This window comes from Epinephelus moara, chromosome 3 (assembly GCF_006386435.1).
Source record: "Epinephelus moara isolate mb chromosome 3, YSFRI_EMoa_1.0, whole genome shotgun sequence".
In the NCBI taxonomy this organism is placed as follows: Eukaryota; Metazoa; Chordata; class Actinopteri; order Perciformes; family Serranidae; genus Epinephelus; species Epinephelus moara.
Genome location: NC_065508.1, coordinates 3060434 through 3082015, shown reverse-complemented (window position 1 = coordinate 3082015; position 21582 = coordinate 3060434). Strand labels below are relative to the sequence as shown.

Below are 21582 nucleotides of genomic sequence, written 5' to 3'. Positions count from 1 at the left end.
GGTCCTACAACCTAATATGCTTTAATTGTGAAAGCCAATCTACCCTACTTCCGGTCCCGCCTGGCTCTCGCTGGCTGTCTTTACTCAGCCTCTGCTAGACTGGCACCTCCAAGCCGGTGCCAGTCAAATGCCAGGGGGGCTTCAGGACTGATGGGGTGCACGGAGGAACACCGTGTTCAGCCGGGGAAGACTTCGTGCATGATCACGTGGACGATCGGATAATTTATGTTGTTTGATTCGGCATTTATTTTTTGGGGGGGATTTTAGCCCACTGACTGAGAAGGAGGAAAACATCTGCAGAACTGTTTGAGAGGTCAGGGCTTATGCAGCTATAGGCCTCGATGTAGCACTGTTGAATGTCATGCAAACATTAAATGCATGCATATATTGCAGAACTCAAGCCTGTACAGAAGACACAAGGGGCACATTATGATAAAGTAACTCCCTATAGAGACACCATTAGAGAGATTTAGTGTAATAGGCCTGTTATAGTGACAGGAAATTGTGTTGCTGTGTTTGGGTTTATCAGTGTCCACTTAGCTGATTATTCCTCCTCAGTTCCATGTGTTTAAATTAATGTAAAGATATTTCAACAACCCCTTGGGCAGCTGCAAATTGATTGTCTTGACCATCCCTTGAAAGAAATTCCAGGCTGAGCTGAAGATAACATACAGTGTGGCATTAATCCAATTAAATTTGTGAGAAAAAAAACCATGAGTAAAACTTCCACAGCAGTCGGCTATATTCTAATATACATTGAGTTAATTGGCCTCTTGTAGTTTATAGGCTCACCTGGAGGGTTTGGAGCATCAGTGGCACTTAAAGGACCAAGAATATTACTGAATAATGCTCATGTCTATAACATAAACTCATTTATACCCTACGCAAGAAAAAGCCACACAACATATGAGTCTAGAAGGAAAGTGTCTCATACTGTCGACAACACAGTCTGTGGTTAAATCCCAGGGGTGTGATTACGCCACCAAAGTGCCAAAAAAGGTTTGGCATAGCAACCTGTCAAACTGATCAAATTGTCCTCATAGCAACCCCTGTTAGTGGCAGAAATACGAATTGCTTCTGTGCAGACATTGTCCTCAGGGCACTGTTATCACTTTTAGATATTCCTGCTAGCAGTGCAGACATGATGTGTAGGATCTGGACAAAAACATTTTAATCCTTTCACAAAATCACCTTTAAATGTATTGTCTTGTGTTATTCCATGATAGCATTTAAGGATTATTTTAAGATCTCAAGACCTAAAGACGCAAATGTTATCTTTCACAAAAGGGTTCTGTTTTTCTTTATTTTTAAACTTGTGATTTGATCCATGATTAATTCAAGCTGTTGTCTGTTGTAGGATGCACGGTGTAACTTAACATGTGCTTCAGCAGACACTCAGTCAGCATCATGAATCATTTAATATTTGCAATATTCAGAATGAAATTTGTGACAAAAGCACACAGTGTGTTTATGGTGTGCAGTGTATTGCACAGATGTTACATTATGTAAAGCCATCCTTACATTTTTATAGGATTATTCCACTACAGCAGAAAACAGAGTAAAAGCAGCCCAAAGCTTGTTAGCATCACTGTAACCTGCTTGGTGATTTACAGTGAAATGGTCAGACTTCCACTGAGTTACTGTCTCTTCTTCATGAGTATGTGGCGCTTCAATGTTGCCGATACTTTAAACGTCACCCCCTTTTTTCCCAAATCCTTAGCCAATTCACAACACTGCTATTTCAAAGCTTAAAGCTTGTTATAATTGTAAAAATATGAATCAGTTTTGACAGATAAAATACACTAACTCACAAAAAAATCAGGCTATAAATAACATGCCTGACATTTAAAGCGTGATTTACTGGCCGTAATTGAACTTATGATTTGCTGGTGTACTTGTTTGGAATTATAACTTAATGTACTGTCAGGGCACCATTTGGGAAAACAGTCTTAACACATGGGCGGATTATGAGACAATGGGCCCCTGAGCACAGACGTGCAAAGGGCCCCACCACCTCTCCTACGTAGGAGCAAAACACACAGACTTTGTGATTGTTTGGCCTCATTTATAGTTATTTTGTATAATTTTGTGTCCTTTTTGACAGCTTTGTTCCTCTCTGTGGGTGTTTCCCTCCTTTTTGCAGTCATTTTGTGTCTCTTTAAAGCAATTTTGTGTGTCTTAGTAGTTCCTTCGTGTCTCTTTGTGGTCTTTTTGAGTCTCTTCCTGGCTGGTGTGTGTTAAATTGAGTGACATTTTGCAGGTGAAACTCAGGGGCCTATGCCTGGTAGGCCCGTTCAGTAATCCATCCATGTCAACACATAAAGACTTGACCCAAGAGTTGGCAATGAAGCACACATATGACGACACAATCTTCACTAAAACCATAATTTATTTACAGAAACACATTGAGAACACTTTCAGAATGAACAATACAGTCCATTCAGTTTTGATGAGATCAATCTATTTGGCAAATTGATTAAAAATCTAGCAAAAGTAGGTCCTACCTACTCAACAGAATAACTTCATTTTGTTCTTTAGACATCCATCAAAGAAACATTCAGACAGCTTTCTTTTTTGCGATCTTCGTCTTGATTCAGAATTCTGCGTTTCCTCTTTGTCCAGGGTTTAATCGTGCCTGAAGAGCCAGTGCTAAACACTGGTGTCACAGAACCACACCACGAGCAACCTGATAATCAAGTCGTCAGATGTCCATTTTTTGGTCCATATGCTGAGCCACTGTGACAGCATGTTGGAAATGGTCAGCCAGGGAGCTCTGAAGGAAGAAATGTCCGCAGACTGAAACAGCTGTTGGAGGAAAAATCACATCCTGACATTGCCTGCCTATTGTTGCTTCAGTATCAGTGCTGCGGCAGACAATTAGCAGCCCGACAGAGAGTGAGCGAACAATGCGGTTACTTGCTTCTTGAATGCACTGTGATTAAACCCTTATGTTTTGTTGATATCTCCTTTTGTATCAGAGGTTTAGGGAACCCAAGCAGAAACAAACACTCCACTAAAAAGCCCCTAACCCTGCAGGACACAAAGACAAACTATCTATGTACAAATTTACAGTATATACATGGAGAAATGACTCAGAGGATTCTGTCTTCCCCTTTTTTCCCATGCATGCTTCCCCCATATGTTCTGTTAAATCCCCTGGGGTTGGGTACGGGAGCGACTTAGCGAACATTTGTTCTCAGAGGACCTTCAGATACAGCCACAGTTTGGGGTCCTGGAGAGCCCAAAAAGAAAATAATGGCTTCCTCTAGAAGACTGCGATACACATGAAAAGGCTCAATCTGCTGAAGCACATTATAAGAGATAATAATTTCAGTCAACTGACTCAGACATTGTGCATATCAGTGCAGAGCAGATATACTGTATGTCACAGAAATCAGGTCTTCCTATTGCTGTCCTATTAAACACACAGTTGTACAATACATTCAGCCAGCATGTTTCAGTAATGGGCTACATGTACTGTAGGTAAAGCTACAGTGAAACCCAGAGTGAGCGATAGTTTGGGTCTTGTTTGCATGTTGTGTACGTCTTCTATGATTTGGTGGAAAATGTCGACATAATGTTAAAAGCAATACACACATCATTAAAAAGCAGTACAAACTGTGTGTAGCATCATGAGGTTATTAGGGAGAGAAACGTACTGTAGATGCACATCATAAGTCAATCTTTCAAAGAACAATATGTGGGTCCCGTCGCATGTTTCTGAAAATTGTGTGTCATTACATGTTGGAATTTATTCATTATTTCCAGCTCTGCAGATGCTTTGGCCCCAAGATCATTCCCAGTGTGTACCTTTGTCATTACCATTGGAACAAATCATCTAAAATAAAACTTAAAGCACATTATTGTCTTTAGATATACTTAAAGGAAGTGATAAGTTGGAATGAAAACAGGAATATCAGTTAAATCACCTCAAACAGGCCTATCGCAGTAATGGGATAAAATGTTGGGAGAGCCAGTAGTCAAAAGGATATTGTGCTTTTTACATTTCTATAACTCTAATACTAAACAAACAAACTGGACGCTTTGTTTGACGTATTTGGACCATTTTTGGATTGTATGGCTTCATTCATCAAATGACTAATCACAGTAACGCTGCCACAAAAGCAAAATCAGAGCCCTCCGTGACCTGAGCTCTCAACCCTGACTGACCTCTGCGCTGCTTTCAAGCTTAAATTACTGTGAAAACATTTTAATGTATTAATTCTAAATTGTTGTAAAAGGCTACTGCTCCTAAAGTGAGTGCTCCATTATACCCGAGATGAATAGTCGAGCGGTAATAGCTTCCACCCTTGGGATGCTCATGACAGAATCTCTCCCATGTTTCTACAAAGCACAAAGATCAGTACAAATACATACAGTACATGAAGTACAGCGGTATCACACATGATACTGTGATCGTTTCTGTACACACATCCACAGTCCCTCTTGTCAGGCGATTGCTGTCCTCTAAACCTCGGTATGCATGTTTTGCTTTCTGCTGAACAAATACAATACGGACAGTTGCCTCATCTACAGTAAAGATTATTTTAGTATAGAAATGATTTCCAGAAAGTGTGAATCCCCTTGTCGCTGGTGCTGGATTTCATACTGAGCGTGGCACGAATGATGGTGGTTGGATTTTGCATGTTCAGCTTTTCCCCTACACATCTCTGTATGTGTAGGGTATTCTCTGTATGTGTAGGGTATTCTCTGTATGTGTAGGGTATTCTCTGACAAACGTTGAGCGAGAAAATATCACTTTCCATTCTGGGACATCAGTAAAAAAAGAAAAAAGAAAGAAAAATCAGCCTAGCCCATCTTCTTCTGACGATCCAGGAATTTTTGTCTTCTATCAGGAGGAATCTCCTCTAAAGCGATACCATGATTGCTCCCCCTGTAACAGGAAATACAGTCATTATGCAGTGTGACTCGGACACATCACATTCATACCGTGCTGTGCTACGCTTAAAAAGTAGTGCAAAGATTAAATCACACGTATGTGGAGTAACCAAAATGTTCTCTTACCCTTGAAGGTCTGGAGGAATAGGCAGTGCCTTGTTGAAATCCTCTCTTCCTACCAACCAGTATGTGTTCTCAATCCCTTTTCCCTAAAAATAAATCATCATCAGCGTTCATTAGCTATCACCACCAGCTCAGTGCTGCAGTGGCTACACTGCATATCTTCTGTGTATATTATGAACGTGTTTTTAATTTATTTTACCTTTAACTCTGTCATGCCTCGGACATCAATTTTGTATCCCAGCTTCAAGCTGTTCAGGACATCAACTGTGCTTTGGTTGACATGGATTCTGTAAGCTGTGATAGAAAACACAGAAAAATCTAACATATTTGCAAACTGCAACTTCTTTAATGTCAGTAGCTACATGTAAAATCTCTAATCCCCCTGGAACTTTTTAAGAGTACAGAATTTTCCCTACAAATATTTAAGCAAACTTGTTTGAATTATCTTTATTCTATAAGTTCTGTGCACAAAAACACAGGACAAACTGTGTCCCGTATTGATTCAGTAAGGGACAGTGCTTTTATTTCCAATACAGGCCGATCACATATGATGCTTGATGAGAAGTGTTTTCAGTTAGATTGGTTTCTACTTTCGATGACGAGCAGGACACATCTGCTTTAACTATGCCTCATCCAGAGAGAGTCACACGGGATTTGTCAGATGGTCTGAAGGGGAAACGACCATATCAGCAGAGCAACATCTTAATGCACAGCAGACTTCAGGAGAGGGTCGATTTTTTTTTGAAACATTAGGACTTTATTCCCGTTAAATTACCAGTTTACTTTCTTAATTCTTAATTATCATCACAACTCTTTTCTCAAAATATTATAACTTTATTCTGGGCCTCTCAGAGACCACAGATATGTAGGATATGTACTGAATGTGCGTAAAGTTTTGAACATGAACAGAAATATTGCTGAAACATGCAGGAATTATCACTTATTGCTCTGACTTTCCGATTTACTTCACATGTAAAAAGACATTTCCACCATAAATCGGTGCATAAACATTCACCAGAATGTAGGAAATGAAGTGTCTGCCGCCCAAAATTTCCCCCATGTAATATATATCCCCACCAATGTTGAAATTGAACCTATGCCCTCAGATTGCATCTCAGAAATTTACAAAGTCAGACTGTTGTTTTGTTATTAAGCCACTTGGTGGCAGTAGACTACACATTTATGCTTTGCTGCTCATTGCAAAAACACAATATAGTCAAGCATGAATGCATAATTTTAATTCTAGCAGTGGTGGAAGAAACATTCAGATCCTCTACTTAAAACATTTAAGTTTTAAGTCTTACATTTAAAACTTGAACAAAAGTGAGTATTATCAGCACATTGTACTAAAAGTATTCCCTGTGCAGTAAAATGTGTTTTATTATCATATATGATGTTTTTGGATTAACATTGCTGCTGCATCGATATGTACGTTGCACTTTACTGCTGCAGATATGTAGGCTGTACTAATTTTAAGCCCTTTAAATGCTACCTATAAGGGGACAGAGCGTTTGACGTTAGGGCCTGAAGGCTCTGGAACAATCTGCCTGAGGAAATCAGGTCAGCCGAGTCAGTGATCTCTTTTAAGTCTCTTCTTAAAACATACTTTTATTGAAGAGCCTTTCCTGATTCTTCTTGAGCTCTACTTTACTTTGAACTGTCTATTTACTCATTTTCTACACACCGAATTTCTTTCTAAACCTGATGATTTTATGACCTGTATGTTTTATTTTGATGCCTGTGAAGCACTTTGTAATGCTGTTTTCTGAAAAGCGCTCTATAAAAAACGATTTTTATTATCATTGTTGGGTGGTTTAAACTGCAGCAATGAACATATCCTAGAAGATCATCACAAGTTTTCAGCATTGCTGTCTTGTAAGAACCATGTATCTAAAAAAGTCTTTTTGTGATGTCAGAAAAACAGTCCTGATTTCAGCTTTGTGATGAAGCATTTTCCAGCTGATCCATAGAGCTGCATAAAATGGAAATACTTCAGTAAAGTACGAGTATCTCAAATGTGTACTTAAATACAGTACTTGAGTAAATGTATTTAGTTATATTCCACCACTGTATTTAAGTAAATTGAACTTCCTCTAAACAGTTTAAGTGTTAATAGTTTCATTTATGATAGTGTGATCCTCTGGGAGCTCCTGTTTTATTTCAAAACATCAGTAAAGTGGACTTAGCATTTCATATTTCATACTTCATTTATACACATGCAGAGGGCAGCTGAGGCAAACTTATCATTGATGTTGACATTTAAACTGAAACTTCAAATTGGCCTCTAAATCTGTTGATAGTCTTAAAGGATTAGTAAGGACTGCTCACTTAAAGCCCCGTTTAGCCTCAGGCAGCAGGCACACTAACTACACCTGTTCTCTCATCCGCCATGTCCATTTAAAAAAAAATGTTTTAAAAGCTAAGAAAGAGGAGATCTGTCTGGCCTATTCAATGATGTATGAGACACTCACGCAACCCCGTGGACTCCATTCGAGATGCTGTGTTGACAGTGTCTCCAAACAGACAGTACCGAGGCATTGTGAGACCCACTACTCCCGCTACCACTGGGCCTGCAAACATAGCATGAAAGAACACACACACACACACACACACACACAAGTCGGGTTGGCAATGTCGCTTCTCCTTCACAAGCAATCTCTTACATCATGTGTCAAATGAAACATTGTGGGATGTGACTTTGAAGAAGTTTTCAAAATGATTTTTGTCTCCCAAAACTATGACATCAAAGCACTTCTGTGTATATAAAGAAATTAATAGAATAGAAATCCAAAGTATGCAGTGTGTTAATTGGATGACAGCGCTCTAAGTGGATAGCGTTTCACTGTTCCAGGAATAAGTTCCAGACGAGGATAAAGGAGGTAAAAATACCTCCTTGCCTTAGCAGCTTGGGCTCCTGTATTCCACTGCAACACATTGACTATTACTCACTCTGGAGTTTGGGTTCATTTCATGCCGTATTACTCATTACACATGTATGTGACTCTTAAGGTAATCTCTCGTGGTAAAGAACTTTCCACATGCAACGTTACTGCTGGACATTATAATGATTAGAGCAGCACAGCACAGAAAGCACGAACATATTGCTCACCAGAGTGCAGGCCGATACGGATCCTGACCTTCAGTTCAGGCATGTGCCTCATCTTGAAGGTACCGATGCAGTGGAGGATGTCAAGAGACATGTTGGCCATCTCAGCTGCATGGCGGTTGCCGTTCCTAGAGGGGACTCCCGAGGCTACCATGTAGGCATCTCCGATAGTTTCCACCTAAATTACATAAAAATAGGAGTTCAGCACACACGCACATACACAGTGTTTCTCTCACTAGTTCAACACTGCTAAGTTTGAAAGAACTGGCCACCACCAAAATAAAGAGTTCTCTTGATAAACAGCAGATTTAACATGTTAAAATGAGGCGGGAAATGCTTTGCTAGAATCAGTGGAAATGTTTTAGCAACATTAACAATACAGAAAATTCTAATTCTTGTAAAAAATGTTCACAGAAAATACAGAAAACAAAAACAGACAAAATCTTAATGAAGTTTTGTTATAAATAAAACAAAAAGTTATTTATAATATTTGGTGTATTACTACCAAAGCTGATTTATAAAGCCTACAAAAGATTGAGTGTACTTTAAATACTGAAAACTAATAAATAATACAAAAACGAGGTGCTCATCACTGTGTGCGCCTCCAACGCTCACCTTGTAGACATCATGCAGTCCAATGATAGCATCAAAGAGTGTGTAGAGGTCGTTGAGTAAATCGACCACCTCGATGGGCTCGCTGAGAGCTGAGATGGTGGTGAAGCCCACGATGTCACTGAAGTACAGCGTGGACTCACTGAAATGCTCGGGTTTGACAGGCTTGCCCGTCTTCAGCGCCTGGGCCACAGACCTGAAGGGGGAAGATGATGAGAGGACAATCTGAGGTGCTGAGGCAACAACAAGTCTTCTCACCAGAGACTGCTGTCTTACATGTTTCTTAGATTTAACTTTTACAGACATTCAACCGCAGTCAATTTCTAATCCCATGAATTAGATGATTTCAGGATTTCCTCCCAAATTATTATTGATCATTGCAAACCACACAAATCACAACTGAAGAAACACAATGGCAGCATGGAGTGACTCTCTCCTCTCACTAGACAGGTGGTTGATAAAGGAAAACTCCCTCTACTTGGCAGATCAGTGATTTAAAATACATTTATTTCTATTTGATCAAATTTGATTCAGAAAGATATGATTAAAGTGATGCCAACACTATGAAAAGCTCTGAGACAGAAGCATTTTTGGTGATCAGATGCACTATAAATCATAAAAGGAAACAAACTGAGGAGGCTGTCGTGTTGCACATACTGAGACATATCATGCAACACTGTACATTTATATTCTTTGGACGCCGGGTGACAAATTGACCCATTACTGATATCTTGTTTTTAAACACCCTCTGATGGAAACAGACCGTGACTAATTTCAGTGATAGAACATGGTTACAAGAAAAACTCAAAAGCAGGTTTCACTGATGAAGATTGATTGTCTGATCACATCCACATCACTGGTTGTCGCACCAAATATTCCCACAGTTGTTAAATGCATCAAAACTAAAGCCATATTTTGGCAGAAATTTTTGAGACATGACAAACAAAAGAAAGAAAGATGTTAATGAGACAACAACAACAAATGATTAGAATATCACAATGTTTTCTGTTTTATCTTGATTCAGCTGCATTTTTGATCTGTAAAGTTTTGTGAGAAATATCAACTTCAGTCTCTGCAGATGACCTCATACCAGTGTGTCAATGAGCAGCTATCCTGCTGGATGGGCACTGAATCCCTGCCAGCTTCAGCGAGGCTATCTCTGACCTTTGACCTCACTAAGGAAGTAAAAGGAGCATCATTCAAGTATAATACTCAGACTGTGCTGATGCTCTACAGGCCTCCAGTGGCTATGACTTAGAGCATGACATCCCAGTTTCTGGACACTCACTTGGGCAACATCTGAGCCACCAGCCTGTCAGTCTTCTGTCTCTCCACCTCCAGCTCCTCCGTCCTCTCTCTGATCAGATCCTCCAAGTTGGAGGAGTACTGTTCCAACATGCGAAGCATAGAGTCGATGATGTTGGTCTTCTTCCCCTTGGTGATGCTCTTGAACTGTCACATGAAAAGGAGGGAAAAGGAATGTCATCTCCAACTTGCTACTTTCACTAAAACAACAACATTTAAGGAGGAGTAGATGTGAATCAACGTGTGTTTTCAGTGTATTTACTTGTTTGAAGACCTCCTCAAAGGTCGGCCTCTTCTCTGGCTCTTCGCTCCAGGCCTGTTTCAACACCTGTATCACCTCCAGCGGGGCCTCATCGACTGACATGACAGGCCGACACAAGGGAGGAGGCTCTTTGACCTTGCTGATAATCTCTGTCAACACAGTGAAGAACACACAGATGTTAGGCACACACAGATATGAACAAAAACAGACAAGGTAAATGCAGTGCAATTGCCTCCAATGTGGTTTTTGCACAAACAATTTTGTCAAAGAAATATTAATGTCGTTGGTGATTAAACAAAGCAGAGGCGTCGACTCGACTTGACTCCAGCCTGCAGCCCTTTGCTGCATGTGGTTCCCTCTTACTCTCCCCCTTCACACTTAACTGTCCTTTCAATTAAAGGCAAAATGCCCCCAAAAAAATCTTTTTTGGGATTGGGCAGCATTTTCAACAACAATACTAACACTTGTCATTTTCTTTTTAGCTCAGTGGGCACGATTATGTATAACGAGAGCAGAGGGCAACGATAAGTTATCTCCACAGGGTGAGAGCACAAAGGACAGGACGGACATTTTACGTAGCACCTTCACAAATTTGCCAATAATATTTAAAATACGAGTAAATCTTTTGCACATTGCCTCATCACCTCCTACTACTTTATGTTTTTTTTCATGTGACCATCCTTTGGGGTCACTAATTCCATATCACTCACCCTTGGGAGGCATGTCCAGCATGCAGAAAGGTGCAGAGCGAGCGATGACTTCCTGACCTATGATGGAGAAACTGTAGACATCTCCGGCGAAAGTTCCCCTCCTTCTCAGACTGGCGCTTCTCAGCAGCTCAGGTGCTGTCCAAAGTAGATCTTCAATAAAAAGAAGATGCACGATGATAAATAAACAGTGAGTATTGATATGTGAGAGAAAAGTCACTAAGGCATATAACTCACCCTCTGGCTTTTCTCCGTCGGAGTCAATGCTCTGGGCAATCAAAATTTCATTGAACCCATAATCCGTCACCTTCAACACAAAGCGCCCGTCTACCACACAGTTACGGGATTTCAGCCGTCCGTGGACGATGTCGCGATTGTGCAGGTACTTCATTCCCTGAGAACAGTTTGACGAAAACTTGTGAGCGATGAGGAAACGTGGCAAGATGGGAAATGAAACACGTTGGTCATTTTGTCTCTCTTACCCGAATCAGATCCATTAAAAGGGAAGACTTGAACATCCAGTCAAGACGCACGTCCTCATTGCTGAGCAGGTCCTCCAAGCTGCCACGGGAGCAGTGCTCAGTCACAACACCAAAGATCCCAGAGTCGTAGAACAGCCCCAGGAACAGATTGACGTTCTCGTGCCTCATGTCTCTGAGCTGATTGGGAAGACAATGGAGACATCAGGTAACTTCATGCTGCAAGAGGAACGTCACTCCGTTTGATGCATTCTGTATTTTGTGTTTTTTGACAACACTGGAATATCAATCGATTTAATGACTCACAGATTCACTTACCCTGATAAAGATATACTCAGCGTTGTTGCTGATACCTGACACAGATCCAGTGGGGGATTTCTTCAGCCACACCCAGTCACCCTGCGAATGTATAGAAAAAACGACAGTCTTTCTGAAACCAAAAACACCCAGAGGCGTGAGCAGCAAAATGATAAACAGGACTATATAACAGGAGTATTGAGGTATTGTGCCAGGCTAACCTCAAACACAGCAACATTGGAGCTGTCTGGTGAGGTGGCCAAGTAGCTGCGACCAGATACCGAGTGGTGAGGCGTCTTCATATCCAGCTGGCTTTTCAGGATACTTTCATCATTGAGCTTCTGCTCACACACACACAGTTCAAAGAGGACAGGTTAGTTGGAGTCTTTCAGAGGTAAACAGCTTTCATACATCACATACTTGCAAAGGTGAGGTAGGTCAGTATTGTCAGAGACTGAGCACAGAACTGACCCGTTTGCTGATTTGAGTGTTGATGAAGACCAGGTCGTCAAGGGTCAGGATTACCTTCGTTGATCCACTGTTACCACCTCCAAGGCTGAACCCAACCCTGCCCGTTCTCCTTTATGAAACAAAGAAGACAACCAAAAAACAACCAAAATGTTCTCAAAAGATCACACAAGACCCCAGCATATGAAATATTTCTTTGATGTCCTGCTGTACATACTTGAAATTGACAAAAAGGTAGAGTCCACATGCAAAGATTGCAACGAACAGAAGGAAGAGAAAGAAGAGAGTGACTGTATCCAGGCCTTTGGGAAGAGAAGAAAAACACAAAGACAGATAGTTTAAATACACTGAATTACTCAGCAACGCACCAGCTTGTATTAATTTCCTCTAATGACACTACTGGTGCACTCACCTCCACTACAGGCAAAGTTTGGGTTAAACCAGCAGCCTGAGTCGGTGTAGGGCGTGCTGCCTGCGAAATGGATCGAACGACCGAGGTATTTTAAACCCCCGATCCCGCCATATATATGAGCAGCTTCCAGAACATGGGTGGAGTAGAGAGAGCTGCCCATGCCACTGTAGTCCAGCACTACATAGCGAGCTAGCATGCCTTCACCGTTCCTGCCAGACCTCAGGTGCTGATTGAAGCCTTCGAATTCAAAGCTGCCCTTGCTGTTACCCAGGATCTGACCAGTTACCCAGCGGCCTCCTTTGGCACGGGCCTGCTCAGCAGCCATAGCTATGTAGTATATCATGTTGTAGATGGAGCCAAAAAATGGGGAAACCTAGCAGAGAAGACAGTGGTCATTTTGATTTAATTAAAATGTTTGTCTAAGTGCTTTTGTTTCCCGTCCTTTAGATGTGTCTCATTTTCCTGTTGACTATTATCAATTTCTAATATTACAATATACAATAAAGACACTCACCTGCTCTGGTGGGGTGCTGCTGCGGATTTCATAGCTGTCTTGAGCGTCTCTGAAGGCCTCATAGAAATTGCGTTCTCCAGAGTCCATAGTGATGGTGAGGACCCCATCATAGGCTTTCCGCAGCTTGGTGTCATTGCCTAGCATATAGTATGGTGCATCTTTGTAGGGCAGCGCATAGAGGAGGGCGTCGTAGGGGATGAATACATAGCCACGGTCGATCATTCGCATGGCCAAGGCTGTTGTCAGAAGCCGGTACTGGGCTTCGCCACCAATCAGGACAGAGGGCATGCACATGATGACCACTATGGAGAGAGGAGGGATTAAAAACGGGTTTATTTACATGATTCGTGTGAAAGAAAACTGTGCAGAGGTTATAATACATGAATTGGTCTTATTTCAGTCATCTTTACATCTACAACTCACCTCTGACCCGGTCTGCTTCCCGCACTTTTGTCAGTGCTCTGTTAGGTCCGTCCTTGTCCGACTCCATAGTGACCACAGGGTTGACAGGCAGGCCGAGGGCCCTCAGTGATGAGGCCAGTTCCTGTCCTGTGGCTTCCCACACATCTGTCTCCTCTGAGATTATGGCCACATGGGCCCAACTAAAGTACTGCAACACGGTGAAGAGTACACGGGAGGACAGTGGCAGCGGTCGCAGGAAGGTGGAATACATCCCTCCTTTATCCATGTTGGGTTTGAGGCAGCCCCAGGAAAGGATCCCAGCATCCCACTCTTTTGCATACAAAGCAGCTGAGGAACAGTAGCCTGGGTTGGCGGGGCCCAGGAAAGCAGCACCATAACCTTCCAGCTCAGCAAAGCGAGCTAGGGCACGGGATGACTTGCAGTCCTCATTGATCAGCGTGTAGTCATACCAGTAGCCTTTGTTGAGGTAGGGGTTCTTGTTTATGCGAGCAGTGGCCAGGCGGGCTGCCAAATCAGGGAGGGCTTTGGAGTATAATAGGTCACACGTCCAGGGTCCAACCAGGGCCACCTTAAAAGTGGTCGCCCAGGCTTGACAGGGCAGAATTGAGAGCATGAGTAAGGGCAGAAGTAGCCAGTTCCCACAGCTCCTGGAGCGTTGCACAGGGAATGATGGCAACTGTGGTTTTGATGATGAAGCTGCTAATGATTTAAACAGACTATATCCACTGCAACTATTTGCAGCCACTGTCCGCACATGTCCTTTCCTCTTCACTTTTATTGAGTCGTGCTGCCATCGCGGGTGGTAGGACAGGTTGTGCAGAAAGCGAGGGTCTCTGTGACTTGCCATTTTCCTCACACAGCTATTCTGATGCTTTAGACACAGAAGGAGAGTGGGGAGTTTATGATGAGTAGTGTGACAGTGACTGTCTCTGTGGATAGGACCGTCTCCCTTGGCACTCAGCAGGCCTTTAGTCCAAAAATGGACAGGCGGTGAGAAGACCCCAAGCCATCACTGCCTCCGAAGAATAAGAAGAAAAACAAACTGCAATTAGTAAATGTATAGCTTGATAGTTCAGTGTGATCTGTTTTTGCTTCCTAAGTTCTAGGATACAAGCAAGGATACCTGAGGGCTCACCGGGTTACGGACAGGATCCCTGACCTCAACATGCATCTTGTTGAGCTGTTTTGTTTAACAGAATGTGATGTTGAATCTTATCAGCATCCATCTGTCTCACAGAGGACATGGTGCCTGAAGTGCCAGCACTGTTCTTCGAAGAATTAATGCCATGTGTGTGGCAAGCTGATTAGCTCAGCGGGGGCCACAGAGTTTAAAAAATCAAGTGCCAGGTAACGTGGAGCTAAATCTGGCCTTGATGTCTCCATTTGGTCTTGGTATCTCCTTTCCCCTTAAAGTCAATCTTCTGAGTTTGCCTTCCATTTCAGGACAGTTTGTCTTCAACTCCAGTCACCCCTAAGATTCTTGAAACCAGCGTCTAAATCTGTACTTGCTCAGGAGCTCAGGATTAAAATGACAGTATGATGGAGCTTACACTGCCATTTCAGGTTACATTAATTATTAATTATCAAACATCAACTAAATTTAGAGACTTTATTGCTGAGAGTAAATTCACATTGTATTTATTGCATGCTAATAAATGCTAACTACTCTGTATTCTGAGCTGGACTGACTTTAAAAATGATTAAGACCAGGCTGCTGTAACTAAGCAAAGCAGAGGATTTGCTTTGCGTACTGTCACCACACAAATCCATGACTGGACATCGTCATGATTGACTGTAACCCTGGCAATAATGTTTTGAAATCCTACTGTTAAATACTGTTTTTAACTAATAAAGAAACCCAGCCAATACTGTACTCTGTGCTCAGAAACTAAAAACGGCTGCCCATGACAAAAGCATTGAGCCAAAGGCCTGACCAACCTACCAATGGTGAGGGGAACTTACAGCTTCCTGTTTCTTAAGTAAAAAAAAAACATAAAAATCTTTCACCTATATAATTCTGGTTAATGGAGGCAATTAAAAATATATGTGTACTTTTAAAATACTGAAAGAATTACCTCTAGTGAAGCGAAAGTGGAGGACAAAATTTTTTGACAATCTTTTGTAGCCTGACTGATGCTGACCGATTTTATAGGCCGATATCAATATTTGTGAATTTGAGGGAAGGGATATTTTTTTAATGAACACATAAGTAGTGAAAACAAACAGTAAAGATGAACTTGTCAGTGCTCTTCGGTGGACAAACCATGTCTTGAGCCAACGACTTCCACCCCCAAGGTTTACCAAGCAGCAGAGGAGATATTATCTGACAGTGGGCATCAAACTTTTCAATTCATCCCACTCTGTCGCAGTATGGACATCAGATGACTGTGAGTGTGCTGAGTCCCTCTGGACTCAATTACTCTAACTGGATTCACAATTTACACTCTTTGTAACTCTGGGAAAGTGCAGCACATCTACTGTTCATGTAACTCATACTCACATCATTTTGCACACCTTACTGTAACTTGCATCCATCAATCCAATGGCGACACTTTTTCTAAATGATCCCAAACTCAGTTCCTTTTAAAAAGCACAAAACGCCACATGGCCTCATTTGATTCTTTGCCTTCAAGCTGAAATGCAGCAAGCAAGCAGTGACCAGCAAGCCTTCTAAAGGGGCTAATGCTGACATTGGCTTATCGGTTCTTAATAGGTTAAGAGGCGCACTGACTAATATGCTAGCCCTGTTCTAAAGTGCTGCTTTAAATAAAAAATAGGTCAAATTATGTTAATCCAAAATTCAAAATGCTGTTTACATCTTACGTATGAAGCAACTTTTAAAACAAATTTATTAAGAAAGTGGACGAGCTGTGGTTCTCCAACAGTCACACCTTTACAGGACGAGCTCTGCTGCAAACAGATTTGAACAAGGCTACAACGACACTGTATGATGGATGAATTATTTACATTAAAAACTACACCTATATTACCCTTGATAGTACAAGACGATTAAATTAAAGTTTAAATGAGAGACAGTTCTGACCTGGAGCAGTTCGTCTACATACTGTAGGAGCCATGTCGGTGTTGGTGGCTGTCGTTGAATGGCACCATCCAGACTCCAGGGGGATTAGGTACACAGAAGTAGACAGCAGGAGCAGTTATCTTTGTCCTTTTATTGGGAAAAAATATCATATGTAATCCAAATAGCGTGAAAAATACAAAATAAACTTAATTATCTCCTCTTGTATCCATGTTCCTTAAAGACGGTACTGAAAATGAAAAATCTCCTCATTTCCAGTCGTTAGCGTTGTCTCTTGCTCTCCCTGTTTGGGACTAGGACCCACCCCAAACCACATAGCAAAGGCCGGTGCGTGAGAAGAGACGCAACCCTGATCCAGCGTCTGGATTGGTAAAAAATAGATTGGCAGAGAGATGTGGAGTGGTAACAGGTAAAAGAAAGGGAAGAGTGGGAAGGACTGGCGAGCTTTGACTTCTCAGCCCTCTTTAGCCTTTAATCCACAGAAGTGTGGGAAGAGTGTGTGTGGGGGGAGGGCTGGAGGACAAGATAAAGAAGGTGAAAGTAGAGGTATATTCATTCTTTATCATATACAGAGTGTGTAAACATAGGTTCTGATGTAGCTTTAAAATATCCTCAAACCTTGCGCATCGTATCACTGATTTGATTGATGGATTTAATGGCTACAGTCACAACTTGGAAGAATTGTGCTGAAAATGGCGGCTAGTGGTTCTGATTTATTGTCCCACCTTCTACCTCCACTTGTCTGAAATCAAGGGGATGAGGCACATTGTTATTAAATGAAAAAATAAGTTCCTCAGATCACAAACCTGCTGTCTTATTTGTTGGTAAAACCATAAAAAAAGGATATGATCTAGAGGAACTTGTCGTTCACTTGCTTTTGTGAGGGTCGAAGTTTATGGGACTTTTCGTGCCAGAATAGAGACACTCATCAAAATCCATGAACTTTACCTTGAAGGAAGAAATGTTCACTTTCAACCCTTATTACTGTTGTTCTCTCACTGTTCATCATGTTTAATGCACTGTGAGGAACTCCATACTTTAACTCTTAAAGCAAAGAAAATAAAAAAAAGCAACAAAAAAAAAGGAAAACTTTTGCAATGTTAATATAATAATTGCAAACGTATCACTAATGGCTACCTTAAATTACAGAATCGCATGTAATCACCTGGGCTTGAAACTGGTGCAGTGATTAAGGCACCTGCAACTGTAGCCTCACATAACCCTGCTGCTCCATTTCAAATCCCTCTGAGACCTCTGCTCATGCACTGCTGCTCACCTCGTCTTACTGCTGTAGCTTAAGATGCTAACGGACGACAGAAAATTGTGCTTGGGTCAATCTGTCCGCAGACACCAGTGATGGATCTCATAATTTAGGAATTAAAGCTTGGATTGTTTTTTCTCAATAACGTGGATCTCACCACGGGTAAAATACCAGAGAATGTTTAAAAAAAGATTTTGTTAGATTGGTCAGTTAGCCTAAGTCATGGTTAGGGATGTCAACAGTTAACCGTCAGCCCGTTAACTACCAAGGATATTTTTGACCAGTTACAAAACTGCAGGTGTGGAAGGCATGTTTCTTTAAAAACTGTCAAACTTACACCATTTATCATGGCCAGAAACTGTGCAAACCAAAATAATCCCAAGTTTACTTCTCTGGTTTCTGCCTTTGAGAGAGAAGCTCATGTTCACAGATACTAATTGAACATTACTAAGCCTTGGAAACAATATATTGGAATTCTTAATTTAGGTGCTGTTCCCCTTCAACGCAGCAAAGCTGTTTGTCAGCAAAGCCAACAGAAAATAAAATAAAAGCCGAGACAATTACATCACAAAATACCATCGAAATATGGCGCTAAACTTCACTGATTCAATGGAGCATCGTATTACGAAGACGTGCCTCTTCTATTTTGCGTCATTTTGCTTTTTGTTTTGTCATAAAAATTCACCAGTTAGATACCGGTTAATGGGTGTCAGGCTATCAAAAGCAAAATCAACCAATAGGGACTTCCCTCGGCAGGGTGTCCTCAATGTGAGGGATGTCCTTCATGCTCCTGCTGGCATCTTCGTAGCCTCCCTCTCTTCCTGACGTTTGGCTTCACATTCTGGACAAGATAACAGCCACAGAGCAAAGGTCAAATGGAGTATCTTACATACGGGGAGCAATGCTAATAAAGGCATAAGAAATCTGTGTGAGCAGGAGCCGAGAGCTGAAAATATCTTGTGGTAAGCTACTGAAAGCCTGCTGTTGCTCTTTTGACCTGGCACCATGTACAGTTCACTACAGCTGGAATGTAAGCCTTTGGGGGGAAGAGGCAAAAACCCATTTAGGTACATAGATTCTCCTAAATGATAAGGCAAACACATCCAGCACAGCTTCAGTGACCTCTGCTGAGCTTTATGTGTATAAAGCTGGTCCCCCTGCGTATGAAAGTGTGACCATGTGTTTGTTCTTGTTTGTCCTGTTTTGCACATTGATAGCAGCCTTGTTGAAGTAATCAGATTAGTTAGGTGAGGCTGTGCTAAACTGATCTGCTGCCCACAAGCCTCTTAGTGACATGGCTAACAGCAGTGACAGAGATCACTTCAAAGCAAGGTCAGACACACAGCCATCCCAGCTGAGCAAAAAACCAACTTGGCCTACTGCAGAGACAGCAGCACTGCACAGTGCCAACAGCAGGACACCAGAACTTCTGACGTTTATTTTAGCCATAAATATGATTAACATGTAGCTCAAACCAGAACAACAACCACGGTCATGTTGGCAAAACATCAAAAGTTAATTAGTATCCCGTGTCTATGTTTTAAATCTAGATCTGTCAAATGATCTATCCACTCTCATCTACATTTTATTATGACACATAGTGGGACACTGGCATGTGCTTTGTCACATGACTCTCAAAGCTGTTGTGTGAAATGTCGATTTATGAGTACATCTCTCTTGGAAGACTCTTTTTTCTCCAGAGAAGCTTTTCGTCGAAGTTCATTAGTCAAACACTTAAAAAAAACCTGTGGGAGGAGCGATCGGGAAGCTTAGACATTTGCCTCCTCTGTGACCTCACTTAATTGATCAGGTGAATTCATTTGGCCGTCTCCCACAGTGACATCACTCAGTCTTTGCAGGATCACAGGTTCAGAGCAGGAGTTTCCTTGAAAAGACATCAAATGTTATTTAAAATGTGCGTTAGGTAACAAGAAACCTTTCACTCTTCTTGGACACTGCCATCACTGGAACTAGAGTGGGTCGCTGCAGAGCCGTGGCTGCACACTGCCACCGTAGAGTTCAGAGAAATGCATGCAGGGAATGAAGGATGGTTTCCCCCAGAACGATCTATGAAGAGCAAAATAAAGACGAATAACAGCTTTGAAATGTTTTAAAAGATGCAACTGTAAACTGGGGCATCATAGATATTAGCTGACAGTGATGTCTGTACAATTTCTAAACCAAGTAATTACCCAGAACAGTTTGATACATCGTATTATAATGAATGCCCAACCTGACCAGAGAAATAACAGCAGTGCCATCATACAGGAGAGGTGAATCGGGGCCAAGTCACTGTTTAGGCTCAAGTCTTTGCATTCAAGTCCTCAAAAAAGTCAGAGTAATAATATGTTAAATATTAAAAAATCATAAATTCCTAAAATTTGTATTTATTTGTTAAAACAAATGTGACTGAATTAAATCTACAAAACAGCAGTGCTGACACTGCACTTTTAACTTCTGCATGTTTCTGTCGTATTTTGTTGTATTTAACTCATATAAAAAAAAAGGTCTATAACTTCCTCTTCCCAGATTTGTAAGGCATTTATTCTAAGACTGTTGTAACTTTAAAGTGATGTTTCATGTTGTGGCGTGTTTTATGTCTAAATGAAATAGAAAGATTAACGTTAATGTTAGTTGATTCAGGAAATGAATTGATTTGTGGCGCACTTTTTCAACAACACACTGTCTAATTTTTGGGCTGAGAGTCATTGGTGTTAAAGTCCAAGTCACGTTGCAAGTCTTTTTTGGATTTTGTCTAAAAGTAATTTAATTTGTGACTGGAGTCTGGCTTGAGTCCAGGTCATGTTACTCAAGTCCACACCCCTTTACAGAAGTATGTTACTATCAGAGACACTGATCGAACAAAGAAGATAATAAACTGCAACTTCTGATTTATTGCGGCGGGTGACCTATAGTATCTCGTGTGAATTTAACTTAAGTTGCACTTATTACTGTCTACTGTATGCGCATCCTTTTACTATATGTTTTGTATTTTTTCTTTGAATTAAAATATGGATAAAGGAAAATGTCAAACAGAATTTCACTGATGAAGAATTATATGTGCACATTAACTCAACTGAGGTCAGGTAGTCTACTCAGGTATCCCATTTTAGATTATGGTATCTCTCTGTCAAATCCTGGTCCAGCTGTGGCCTGTTAGGGAGCTGCAGTACCCTCTGGTGGATCTCTTTGACATTACACCAGGGATACTTGCCTTGCTTTGACTGGGGGCCACTTCTGCAAAATGACAAACATAAATAATTAGAATCATTAAAATTAATATATAAAGAAGGGGGTGTTCAGGGGATCCTTCTCTGGCACTTTTTGTTTTATAAAAAACCTCAATTTTTATTCTTTTTATGCACTCTGGCACCTTATTTACATTCAAAGTAAAAAAAAATGTGTGGGGAAAAAAAGTGTGTGAATCAATTTGTTTTCACTGTGAATAAGAAAATAGACCCGCCGACCATAAGTTGAGCATCGCTGTGTAAAATGGTTGAAAGATGTTTGTGTCAGTTTTACAGCCTTTAATATTCACTTATCCATCTACTAAGCTTGTGGGTGGAGCTGGCTGTGGTATGGCACATCTAAATATCTAACTTCTGACCTTAAGTGACACTCAAGAGATACTTTAGTTTTCTTCTGTTGTATCTGAATCAGAAAAAAGGCCAGCG

General features: G+C 41.2%; 1 protein-coding gene across 1 annotated transcript; it reads right to left on the bottom strand.

Moving 5' to 3' along the window:
* Window positions 1-2406: 2406 nt before the first annotated feature.
* On the bottom strand, window positions 2407-19920 carry gucy2d (guanylate cyclase 2D, retinal). Its single transcript, XM_050040347.1, has 20 exons — window positions 19845-19920; window positions 16651-16776; window positions 13608-14619; window positions 13185-13486; window positions 12671-13043; window positions 12476-12560; window positions 12262-12370; window positions 12012-12131; window positions 11812-11892; window positions 11497-11673; window positions 11252-11408; window positions 11018-11167; window positions 10308-10456; window positions 10029-10192; window positions 8744-8936; window positions 8132-8306; window positions 7494-7592; window positions 5222-5316; window positions 5026-5108; window positions 2407-4894 (listed from the first exon to the last, which is right to left on the bottom strand). Exons 3-20 carry the CDS (start codon window positions 14452-14454, stop codon window positions 4810-4812), a joined length of 3444 nt encoding a protein of 1147 aa, XP_049896304.1. The 5' UTR covers window positions 14455-14619; window positions 16651-16776; window positions 19845-19920; the 3' UTR covers window positions 2407-4809.
* Window positions 19921-21582: the final 1662 nt, after the last annotated feature.

Bases quoted from the DNA above. Each gene is read 5' to 3' on its own strand.
- gucy2d (XM_050040347.1), bottom strand. From the start codon at position 14,454: ATGGCAAGTCACAGAGACCCTCGCTTTCTGCACAACCTGTCCTACCAC. The intron at 7,593-8,131 runs GTGAGCAATATG...CTATGTTTGCAG, and splicing joins CCGTATCGGCCTGCACTCTG to GCCCAGTGGTAGCGGGAGTA. The intron at 4,895-5,025 runs GTAAGAGAACAT...TTCCTGTTACAG, and splicing joins ATTCCTCCAGACCTTCAAGG to GGGGAGCAATCATGGTATCG.